At 40.8% G+C, this 12,450-nt stretch overlaps 1 protein-coding gene across 2 annotated transcripts in view; it reads left to right on the plus strand.

The window, feature by feature from the left end:
- Nucleotides 1-12,450, plus strand: part of USP13 (ubiquitin specific peptidase 13) — a 130,571-nt gene that overhangs the window by 35,209 nt on the left and 82,912 nt on the right. The window contains exon 4 of one of the 2 annotated variants that reach the window (XM_043873797.1): nucleotides 7,827-7,948. The exons of the other annotated variant lie outside the window; for it this stretch is intronic. Within the exon in view, the coding sequence (XP_043729732.1) occupies nucleotides 7,827-7,948 (122 nt within the window). The remainder of the gene's footprint in view (nucleotides 1-7,826; nucleotides 7,949-12,450) is intronic. 2 annotated transcript variants of the gene reach the window in all.

Genomic DNA, 12,450 nt, shown 5'->3' on the forward strand with positions numbered 1-12,450 from the left:
ATGTATATGTGTATATATATGTATGTACTTACATATATGCGTGTATATGTATGTATGTATATATATATGTGTACATACATATCCATATACATATATAGCTGAGAATTTAGTAGTGTCTGGCAAAATGTGCTCCAAATTGTTAATAGTAACTCCTTTCTGATGGTGAAATTGAGGTGACATCAGTTTTCATCTTTTTGCTTATTTGTGTTTAAATTCTTTTTCTGTAACAAAAAGACACATTTCTTATTTGATAAGTAAAGCCACTGGATGTCTTGGAGCTGAGTTTCCTTCATGGTGGGGTTCTCTGTTACTCTGCACTGGGTCCACTCTTGCTGTCTTCTCTCCATATTTTCAGCCCATGCTTTTCTTTATGAGGCTTATCTGCAGTTGGTGTTCCCACACTGGCCAGTCTTTCCCACTGCTCGGCATGGCTTTGGACCACAACCCAGGTTAACCAACTAGATTCGGAGAAGCTTAGAATAAGCCTGAAAGCTGAAATGATTGAATGCATATTGATGTTTTGGTTATAAGCCTTTGGCTCCCTTGCACTACTAGTGATAATGAACTTCTTCTGAATTAATGACATCAGCATGGCATTCTTAAACATCTTGATCTGCTGTTGTTGTTTTTCATTATTTTCTTTGGTTGAATAAAGGAGTTAGCTGACCTCTTGTCCTTTAACCTTTGTGCTTTTTACTCAAAAGACCTTGTAGTTTTATTTTTCTCATTATCATATTGGTGGTAGAGGATATTGTCAAGTAACTTTTAAACAAATAATCCAAAGGTAAGCATTGAGGTTTTGTGCTTCATACTGTGTGGACCCCTCCATCGCTTCCTGGGAGCACTAGCCCCCCCCCCTTTCATTTCAGTGGGACTTTTTCTATGGGCTGCTGTCTGTTCTCTCAACACTTCATGTCTTAGAAAGCCAGAAACTCACAATCCAACAAAAATGTTCTATTTGGATTGTACCAGTTTTTTAAAATCTTAAATTTGAATGTCATTAGCACTCTGGGACTTGCCCTAGGCACCAGTTCTTTCTTTGATTTTATACTCAGATGCTTCACTAACTTATATTAGTAAGAATTAAGTTTCACAAACCCTGATTTAAAGCCTCAACTGGTGCTTCATCGCTCCCAGTAGCAGCCACTGTACTCTTGCCACACTGATCACAGCTCTGTTTTAAAGGTGGTGTGACCTGTAAATTAATTTCACTGAAGGACTGTATTAGACTTGTGTTGTGCTATGCTCCAGTCATGTCCGGCTCTTTGCAACCCCATGGACTGTAGACCTCCAAGCTCCTCTGTTCATGGAATTTCCCAGGCAAGAATACTGGAGTGGGTTGCCATTTCTTCCTTCAAGGGATCTTCCTAACTGAGGGGTCAAACCCGTGTCTCCTGCATCTCCTGAATTGACAGGTGGGTTCTTTACCATGGAACCACCTGGGTAGCCCACGACTAAGTGACTTCACTTTCATGCATTGGAGAAGGAAATGGCAACCCACTCCAGTATCCTTGCCTGGAGAATCCCAGGGATGGGGGAGCCTGGTGGGCTGCCATCTATGGGGTCGCACAGAGTTGGACACGACTAAAGTGACTTAGCAGCAGCAGCAGCAGCAGCAGCTGGTTTATTTAACAGGAATTGTAAAATATTGGTGAATTTAAATGAGGTAGATGTTAATTTCTTTTATTTCATGTAGAGGATGTTGGGAAACAGCAAATCCAGGCTGATGTGATACCCTTATTCAACAGATTCTAGATTCCTCCCATATTTCTTTTTCACTCTCCATCCTGGTCTGTGATGTCTAACTTCATGGTCCAAAATAGCTGCTGGAATTCCAGCCATCACATCCCCATTCTGGAAAGCAGGGAAGAAAAAGGGGAAGGGACAAAAAAAAATCTAATCTCCCAGTTTATTCATTTTCCTTTTGTCAGCATTCTCACAGATCCCCATGCCACACTTTAGTTTATACTTCTCTCGTCAGAAACTGGTCACATACCTATGCTGTGTGCTGCATAGGAGGCTGGGAAGCGAAGTCTATTAACTGGCTTCACTGAGTAAAGTCTGTTACTAAGGAAGAAGGGGAGAGTAGGGACTTTCCTGGTGGAACAGTGGCTAAGACTCCGTGGTTCCAATGCAGGGGGCTGGGGTTTGATATCTGGTTAGGGAACTAGATCTTACATCCCGCACCTGAGAGTTTGCATGCTGCAACTAAAGATCCTGCATGCCACAACTAAGACCTGGCATAGCCAAATAAATAAATAAAGATTAAAAAAAGGAGAGAATGAATACTGGGAGGCAGCATGTAGCCTCTGCCACAATTTCCTTCCCTAAAAAGGGACATTGGGTTGTTTCTTCAAGAAAAGGAAACGAGCTCGGAACTCTCTTGCAGCCTCTTTGTTTCTTTGCTAGAAAGTACTTTTTCACTGCTGTTGAAATATAGTTATGATGACCCTTCGTCCCCTTCACAAAACACATGCAGATGACTAATGCTTTCTCCTGGATAGAGGCTTTTTATCCCCTTTCACTTAATGACTTTATGACTAATTCCTTTCCTGTTGGCTCAATACTGACATTGAAACCACTGAGTCATTGTGACCTTCATATTGATTTTAAAAGGGAAACTGAGGCCATTAGCTAGTGCTGTATGCTTACCCAAGTCTCCTGAGCCCCATTCTGCCCCTACATTCAAGTTAACTCTTTCTCCTGATTACCTCGATAGTCATCTAAATGAAATCCTAGTTAAGGATCCATCCCTCAGTTCTCACTTTTGCTGGTAACTCTTATTAGAATCAACAATGACAGTTATTGGTAATTTTTGAATCAGAGAAATTTTGTGCTTCTCATAGGAGAGAAATTTAAATTTAGGATTTAAAAAATATTCTTTGAAATACATAGCACATGGACAAAGCTTAAAATTGAAAAGTTTTAAGAGCCTCCATAACAAAAAGTAAGTTTTTCTCCCTTCCCTATGTCCCAGCCACTTAGTTACCCAGAGACAAATAGTAGTTTCTGTTTGTACATCCTTATATATGTTGTGTATTCCTCCAGTAATAGTTTAGACCTATGCCATGCTTTTAGATTTTATTTGTGTAGGTGGTGGGGAGCCATTAACACTTTGGCTCCCAAACTGTGTCCTGGGACACTCCAGGTTGCCACAGCAAACTCACAGGTAAATCACAGGATATTTTAACTCTTTAAGGGAACACAGTGATGCTTGAACATTGCATGAATGAGTAGCTTGATGCAGTCTCGCTAGTATATTATCCTATATTCCTTTCAGTGACATTATCTCTTTGTGAAGCGGTCTTGTTTTTAGTGGTTTCTATGGTAAAAAGGCAAGTACCATGTGAAAATAAATGTGGAATGGAAAATAAGGGAGGCAGTGTCCAGTCTGATTCAAAGAGAAGTTCTGCCGTGCCTTCCAGGTGCACACATCCCTTTAGTCAGGGCTTAATGGTTATTTAAGAGGGAAACAAAGCATTTATTTCCTTTCAGTTTATGTGTATTGTATTTTCAAATGCCTGCTAACTTGTTAGAACAAAAATATTTGTTATATAACTTATTAAGTTATGTTATAGTTATTAAGTTACAGTTATTAATATATAGTTATTAAGTTATACTAAATAAATAGAACATTGGGCATGTCTTTTGGTTTAGGGCCACTGTGCAAAAATTGCTGTGAACTGAGAAACTGGGCAGCTCTGCATTCGTGTTTTTAAGCTAGAAAGGGGCACTATTAGGCTGTCTTTGGCAGAGATAATTTACAACAATGTGAAAGATTGTGGATTTTGGGAGTTGGCTGATACAAAACTTACTGTTTTGTGGGATAAAAGGAGAGAAGAGGGAGTGGAAGGGAGTTCAAGGTCTTCACAGAAATACCCCAGGACTCATGATGGGATTCTCACCTCATCTCAAATATTCTTTATGTTAAAGCTACAAATGTGTAATCATGTAAATAACTGGTAGTCAATTTAATTTAAAAGGTCATCTCTTTGGTATGTCATACAACAGTGTTAGGGCTTCCCTGGTGGCTCAGACGATAAAGAATCTGCCTTCAGTGCAGGAGACCTGGGTTCGATCCCTGGGTTGGGAAGATCCCCTGGAGGAGGAAATGGCAGCCCACTCCAGTATTCTTGCCTGGAGAATCCCATGGACAGAGGAGCCTGGCGGGCTACAGTCCATGGGGTCTCAAAGAGTTGGACACAACTGAGTGACTGACACAAAACAGGGTTAAATGTTCACGTTTCTATTGACTCCCCCACCTGTCTCCCCCAACAACCTTCACAAATAGGAGTAAATGAGTCCGCTCTTCTGTGTCTGAAGACTGGGATCTCCAAAAGCTACTGCTAAACCTCAGAGAGCTTACATTCCGCCTTTTAGCCTTTAGCCTTGGCGTTCATACTTGATGAGGAATAGGTGGAAAACAGAGCCGCTGCGGAAAGTTCCTGGAACAGGCCTGCTCAGGAAACTTACATGCGCCTGTAACGACCAGAAGTTTCAAGGAAACCCTGTTTTGTCCTTTCCTTCTAAGTAGGTCATAGAGCAGGGTCTGGGCTCAAGCAGCTGCCCGTGCAAACCATGGGAAGGTTTGCGGTTGGTCAGATTTCCCAGCTCTGATGGAGCAGGCTGCTCACTTCCAGCACACAGATTAACAAATTAATGTTAGTTAATTTGTTACAGTCAGGCTGAGAGAACCCTGAGCCGGGCTTCAGAGCCCTGGCTTGATTTAGAGATCCTTTCTTCTGCTGTGCCACTTCGTAGTGACTTTTTGGAATGGCTGTGGTCCCAGCTACCTCTCAGGGGTCTGAGCAGATCACTGAGGTAGAGTTCAAGAAGGGGTATTATAAAATAAAATTTGTCTTTCGATTTAGAGAAAGACCCCATCCAGGAATTACCAGTTCATAGTCCCAGGAACTGTTCGGAAGAGGTTGGGGGTCCTTTTTCTGCTGGTCCCTAGCCCTTAGTTACCCTGTAGATTCCTTAACTAGATATTTTGGGCTGGTGAGACTCTAATTAGAAAATTTTAGAGATTGTAGACTTATATTTAGAATCAAAGGGTCATGTATATTCAGGGGAAACTTTAACTTTGCCAGTTAGATTCAGAGTGTAGGTTACCTCTGCTGAATATGGGCTCCCCTGTTGGCTCAGACGGTAAAGAATCCGCCTGCGATGCAGGAGACCAGAGTTCGATCACTGGGTCAGGAAGATCCCCTGGAGAAGGGAATGGCAAGCCACTCCAGTACAAAGCTCTGCTTTTTTGCATGACAGCAGTCTTGCTTTTTAACAGACATCAGTTATCAATGTAAAAAAACCCCAAACTGAAGCAGCACTTTGGATGCTCTAGCTTTGCTTTTGTCTTTAACATGCTGGTGCTGTTAACTTCCTAAAGTTAATGTCTCCTAATGTCTCCTTTCCAGACATTTGTGGAGTGTGGGGTGTGTGCTGGGCATTGTGCTGGGACTAGGGATTTGAAGGTGAATAAGACTCACTTCTTGTGCTTAGAGCTTACCATCTGAGAAGCATCTGAAGTTTATATCTTCTCCACATTTGGATCACGTAGAAGATCCCCCATGACATCCTGGTTCCTCCTGAAACTGACTTCAGCATTGCCTTGGAGCTGTCAGCCAAAGGGAAGGGAGGGCACTTGTGCTTATCTTAGTTGTTAGAAGTGTGGAGAAGAGAGGACGGTGATGGTGAGGGTGATGGCAGCTATTCTGTGGAGCCCCTCGCCCCTACCAGATCCTAACCAGGTGCCTTAAAACCTTACCTTCTTTAATTCTCTCAGCAGTCATAGTCGGTAGCTAATATTGTCCATAGTCTCCTCCTGAGGAAGGTGAACTTGGAAAGAACTTGCCCAGGCTTATGTAGCTAGTCAACATCAGGGTGGGAGGTTTTTTTTTTTGGACTTAGTTTATCATTGTTTTTGGCCAGGTAAGATTTAAATTAGCATTACGAATTGTGTATGTTTTCTCTGGAACAAAAAAACATTTAGATTATGTGTTATATGAGCTGAATCTATACACAAAACCAAAAGATTTATACTTTGGTTATTCAGAATTATTATGCACAATAAAGAAGAATTTAAGAATAAAGTTCATCCCCTTGTTCTTCTCTTTTTTTTGGCCTTGCTATGCAGCTTGTGGGATCTTAGTTCCCTGGCCAGGGATTGAACCTGTGCCCTCGGTAGTGAAAGTGTGGAGTCCTAACTCACTAAACCACCACAGAATTCCCTATTCATTGTTTTCATTTGTTCAGATTTCCTTCCAATTTTTGTCTATGAATATAACTAATATAAAGTTGTCTTTTCAGTGAAGATGAACTTTATAATTTTAGCATTAACATGGCATAAACATTTCCATGTTTCTACACAGTCTAAAAAAATATCATTTAAGTAATATTCTAGTGGGTTAAACACCATTCTCATTGAACATTTAGGTTCTAATTTTTAAAAATTAGATACTGGGACACTCTTATTTTTATAACATAGGATGTCTATCTTTATTTGAATTATTTTCTTTAAATAAAAGCCTCTAGTTTTTAAACTCTTAGACTCTTCTTTGACATTGTTTTTTGTGAAAACAACCTCTTATGGCTACTTAACAATGTTATTTGTTTATTTTGGCATCTCTGATTCTTATTATTTAGAACCTTTTATTAAAATGTGTAGACTGTGTTTCAGCTGTTTTTCACTTTCCACTTAAAATTGCTCTCTCTTTGAGAATTTAAGAGCAGATCTGTACATAAAAAGGTACCAGGTTGAGGCTTTTGAGGCATATAACAAGGTAGTAGCAGAATCTAGATCCCTTGGTTCCCAGCTGGCTGCTTCATCCAGTAAAATAACTTTCTCCTGTTTACAGAGCCCGTATTTGTGTACCTGTTTGTGTGTGTGTGAGTGGAAGATGGCTTGAGAGCTCTTCGTCACCATAGTTCCAAATGTCTAAATATACAAACATGATCTGGGTTTCTGGCATCCATGTGAATGCAAGGCTGAAATGTCCATGTCAATATTGTGACAGGACATTTCCTTGAGCCTTTGCGTAACCTTTCCCAGGGACCAGCCTAGCAAAAAGGTGATGACTTGATAGATACCAGGCCAGACTTCCTTACTGAAAATCCTCCTCGACCTGAGGACAACAGGACTACTTAGATTATAGGGTTCCCCCCTCTGGCTTAGTATCTCAACAACTCTTAGTGGGGAGGGGGAGGGTGGGAAAGAGAGAGACAGAGGGGGGGAAACTGAGGTTTTATTTTAAAATAGGTCACCAGTAAATGGTAAGAATTATTATGTGCCAGATCTTTTGTTTATAATTTATTTATTCTCCATATAAACTGTGTGAGATAAGTTTTATTATCTCCATTCTACGAATGAGGAAACCAAGGCTTAGAGAGTTTGTGGCTTGACCAAAGAAACATTCACTTTGGAGCCAGAGTTGAAGCTGGGCTTATTTACTCTCAAATCCATGTACTTTCTTCTGTTGTGTTAGGAGAAATATTCCACCCTGTTCTTGTGAAGTCAGGAGCCACGTACCCGACAAGTCATAATGACCAACCTCTTCCTTTCAACATCTGTAGGAATTGAACATCTTGGGCAAATGAATGCTTTAAGTATCAAGCTTTATGGTATGACTGAGTCTTCTTTGTCCATCTGTTCCTAGGAGATAAGTGTGTACAACCTAGGGAGGATGGAGAGGCCTCCTAGTCCTGGCTCGGGGCAGAGGGATGGCTGGATTTCAGCCCTGTGAGTGGCTGGCTTTCCCAGTGAGTGCTGCCTTGGTGTGCCATGTTCTTTCTTCACTTCTTGTTCTTTGTTTTTGTTTTCTCCTCAGATCTAGATACTGATGACGATTTAAATAGCGACGATTATGAATATGAAGATGAAGCCAAACTTGTTATATTCCCAGACCACTATGAAATAGCCCTACCAAATATTGAGGAGTTACCAGCCCTGGTCAGTGAGTGTGCACGGCTGCTAGCTAGATGCGTGTGACTCTCTGCGTGTGTCAGGTGTGTGTGTGCTGGGCGGTGGGGAAGGCAGGGTGAGTGAGAGAGGAAGAGGAGAATGAGCAGAGACAGGAGCAGATGGCTCCTCGTCTGTGAAGAGGGCCCCTCAGGGTCCCTTGCAGTAACACTGGGCTGCGTGCCCTCTGCTGCTGCTGGCTGGCCTCCTCCACGTGGGCTGGCTTCTTGCCACCTGGGAATCACAGTCTCTTCCTTCGATTTTCAAACTGTGCCCCTGAGATGTGCGGGAGAGGGACTGCCTCCCCTTTAGAGGGACGCCTACAATTTTTCTCTCTCCTGCATGTTGGCCTTCCGTGTATAATTTTGTTTGGGAAACATAAAAGAGTTCCACTGAGAAACAACGGCAACAGGAGTTTGAAAATAACCAAGTATATAGAAATCACAGTCTCCAGGGGCTCTGTGGGAGTGTGTTCCTTTAGGACAGAGACCGTGTTCTAGGTTTTAGAATTTAGATTTAGTGGTGAGTTTTTTCCCCTTCCTTTCTCTTTTGTGAAGCAACTTTTTCATCTTCCCGAACAACTTAAAGCTGAGGGCGGGGTGGTGGTGGTGGTACAAGGAAGCCGGTTTCTGTTTTACTTTGATTCCTGAATTCTGTGGGGCCCAGACCATTTTCCCACTCTTCCCTCATTTCCTGTATTGTCTGCACTGCCTCAGCCTTTTTTGTGTTCCTTTCTCTTTCTTTTCCACTCTGTTGTGTCCTGACTTCTCAGAGTCTGGCCACAGATTCTGGAATTAGACATTCCAGCTCATTTTTTTCCCTCCTCAAGGTTTGCTAAAACCAAAGCTAAGTCTCTAGGTCCCCGATTCTTCCAAATGTGTGTGACTCTGTCTATAGCCCCCTTGCTGCTCACGTGCCCCTGCCAAGTGGGCACATTTGTGCTCGGGGTTCCCATGGCACTAGGGGCAAGGTTTCCACCATTCAGCCAATTTTGCCTCTGATCTACTTTATACCTAAGCATAAGACCACAGAACTGAAAAATTTGTGTATTTAGCTACTGTAGCTCTTTCCTCTAATTATTTGATCTAGCATATCCTTTTTATTATAGTAGTACCAAGTGCATAGCTTTTAGCAACACGTACAGAATTAAATTACCTCTCCTTTCTGCAGTTCCACATGTCTACTCATGTGGCATTTACCAAGGGCAAAATATATGATGGACAAAATGGTCTTACCATTATCTGATATTATATACTAAAGCTTATATCTGTATAAAACTAGGAGTTCTCACTGCTCTTGTTTAATATAACTCTTGAGTCTGTTATCAAAAAAGAAGCTGCACATTGTGAATGAATGTCACAAGGGATGATTTTTCTCTCACTCACTTATGAAAAAAAAGTCTTCATGTGAGAAAAGTTAAGAAGAGAGCCTTTAAGTACTTTTAATTATTCCTATATGCAGAACATAATTCCAAGTGTGAATGCTTTTATAGAGAGGTGAAATGTCACAGAAATCTGAATCTAGCAATATATATTATAATTTCCAATAGAGTCTTTTAAGAAGTGCTTTAAGAATTAAAAAGAGAGGGAGAGAATTGTTTGGAAGGTGAGGTAGGGAGATAGAAGGGGAAGCCTGGATTTATCTGATGGTAACTGGTTTTATCTATATAACAGATGCTCGTTACTATAATTTCTTTTCATGCTTTTGCTACATTTTGGGTATTTGATAACTCTCTTTTTAGGTTTTTAAATACCAAAAATTATTGAACTTCAAGTTACCCAACCAGGTCTTCTGTCATCTCTTGCATTTCTCAGCACAAAAAAATTCAGTTTCAGATAGGTACTCAGTAGATGCTACCAGAAAGCTGAACTACCTCTTAGTGATACAGGGGTCACAGAGAGAGAGCGTCTGGGACTCAGTAGGGATCTTAGAGCCTGAGCTCTAATGCCTCATTTTAGATTCAGGAACTCAAGCAGTGGTGCGCTTGTAGTTGGTTAGCAACCAGCTCCCTGCGCTGTAGTGGTTGCCGATTTCAGTGGTGTAAATACTCCCACCGTGGCTGATGTCAGGCTGACATGTCACCAACGCAGTGTTGGGAAGAGATGTGTAGTAGGACACTGTCACCTATGGTTTCCACCGCTTACATAATGTGGATATAAGTGACTTCCAAAGCGTATAGATTAGATATTAAGATAGAGTAACACAGCTAGGGAGTGAAGAGTTTTAAACATTTTTTGCCTTTAAAAAATATGTTTATTTGTGAGCCTATAGAATTTAATTTTTAATAATGGCCGTGCTTAACAATCTTCTTGGAGAATTTCATAAAATTTAGCAATCAGTTCCGTGAGCCAGTTTGAGCCAATGCCAGAACACCCCTGAACTTGCGATAATTCATAATATAATATAGGATAATGGATCCTGACTTGCAACTGTGATCCATAAAAAGGGTCTCTAAGTGATTTAGATGGTATTCTGAAAACACTTGTTCAATGTCTTACAGCGTCCCAGACGATTAAGGAAATTTTGTTGAGTGTCACCAGGAAGGAATCTCAAAGAAAAGAGGGAATATTACATCTGAATCATTGTGCATTACAAACTAGAACACTTAAAGTTCTAATGGGTTGGAGAAGATTCAGAAGAGGACAGGGAAGGGATCAAGGTAGTCAGTGAAATAGCAAGGAGATTCTAACAGGCCAGAGTAAAAAGATGAGGATTTGTAGCCAGGAGTGCTAAGGCAGCATGGCCCAAACACATAAGCGTCTGGGAGCTCATGATGAACTCAGCCTTGTTTTCTAGGGACATTGCTGGAAGGGAGTGGAAGATGATTTTTGATAATTGAAAGGAAGCACCAATTATATAACACTGCTTGTGGGAGATGAATGGGAATATTTTTGGAAAACATTGAGAGAGGGCAAGATAGGGAAAGGGGATTAAGAGGTATACACTACTAGGTATAAAATAAATAAGACAGAAGGATATAAGGTACAGCACAGGGAATATAACCAGTTATTTTATAATAACTTTAAATAGAGTATATATTACAAAATATCAGATTACTATGTTGTGCACCTGAAACTAATGTAACATCGTAAATAAATTATGACAAAAACTTCTATCAAATAAACAATCCCCCTCCCACAAAAAAAGGAGAGGTTTAAATATATTTATGAATGCCTGATTGTCTGATCTGTAATGGAGTATAAGCTTTTTTTTTTTTTTTTTTGTAATGGAATATAAGCTTTCTGAGGGCAGGAGCCTTTTCCTTCTGACCATGCCTAGCTCACTGGTGTCAATTAGCAGTGTTCAGTATATCCTCAGAAAGTTTTAAAAGCTGGAGAAGGGCGGGCTCTAATGTTCACGGCAGATCACTGCCTACTGGGCAGAGAAGAGGGAGCAAGAGTGGGAGAAAGAAGACCTTAAGGCAGCTGTTGTGTGCTGGAATGATGGTTGGGACTAAGATGGGTGTGACCGAAATTAAGAAGAGGTAGATTGCAAATAGATTTTGGATGTAGGACTGATAGGAATTGCTCATGGCCTGGGTGGGTGTGGGATGGCAGCTGAGACCTCTATTATCTCTTTTTTTTCCTTGTAGTTGTTTATTTTATGTTTTTATTGGAGTATAGTTATTTTACAATGTATTAGTTTCTGTTGTACAATGAAGTGAATCAGTTGTATGTGTGTGTCTTTGTGTGTGTGTGTGTGTGTATATATATATATATATATTTATCTCCACTCTTTAGATTTCTTTCCCATTTGGTGGTGATGGTGGTTTAGTCACTAAGTCGTGTCTGACTCTTTGTGACCCCATAGACTGTAGCCTACCAGGTTCCTCTGTCCATGGGATTTCCCAGGCAAGAATACCAAAGTGCCTGGCCATTCCCTTCTCCAGGGCATCTTCCTGATCCAGGGATCAAACCCTGGTATCCTACACTGCGGGTGGATTCTTAACCAAGTGAGCCCGCAGGGAACCATAGAGTATGTCTGTTAATCTGTTCTGGGGTCAGTTGTCGGTGCTACCCAGAGGAAAGCATTCTGTATGAAGTTCAGCTAATTGTGCAGGAGGAGAATGATATAGAATATACATTTTTGTTAAAAAATTGGCTTTTATTATATTCAGTGGCTTTTATTATATCCAGTGGCTTTTATTATATTCAGAATTGGGCATCCATCACGACTATCTCATTTTAGAATATTTTTATTACCCCACAGCCATCACCTACCCCTCTGCCTCTTATCCCCCTAGCCTCTGGCTATCACTAATCTGCTTTCTCTCTTTATGGATTTGCCTATTTTGTACATTCCATATAAAAGGAATCATAGTTCTTTGTGGCTGACTTTTTTTAACTTAGCATACATTTTCAAGGTCCATCTAGGTTGTAGCATGTATCGGTACTTCATTCTTTTTTATTGCTGATAACAGTTCTTATGTCAAAATATAATACTTTATCCATTTATCATTAATGGGCGTTTGGGTTGTTTCTACTTTTGGCTGT

Source organism: Cervus elaphus, chromosome 19 (assembly GCF_910594005.1).
Source record: "Cervus elaphus chromosome 19, mCerEla1.1, whole genome shotgun sequence".
NCBI classification, from domain to species: domain Eukaryota; kingdom Metazoa; phylum Chordata; class Mammalia; order Artiodactyla; family Cervidae; genus Cervus; species Cervus elaphus.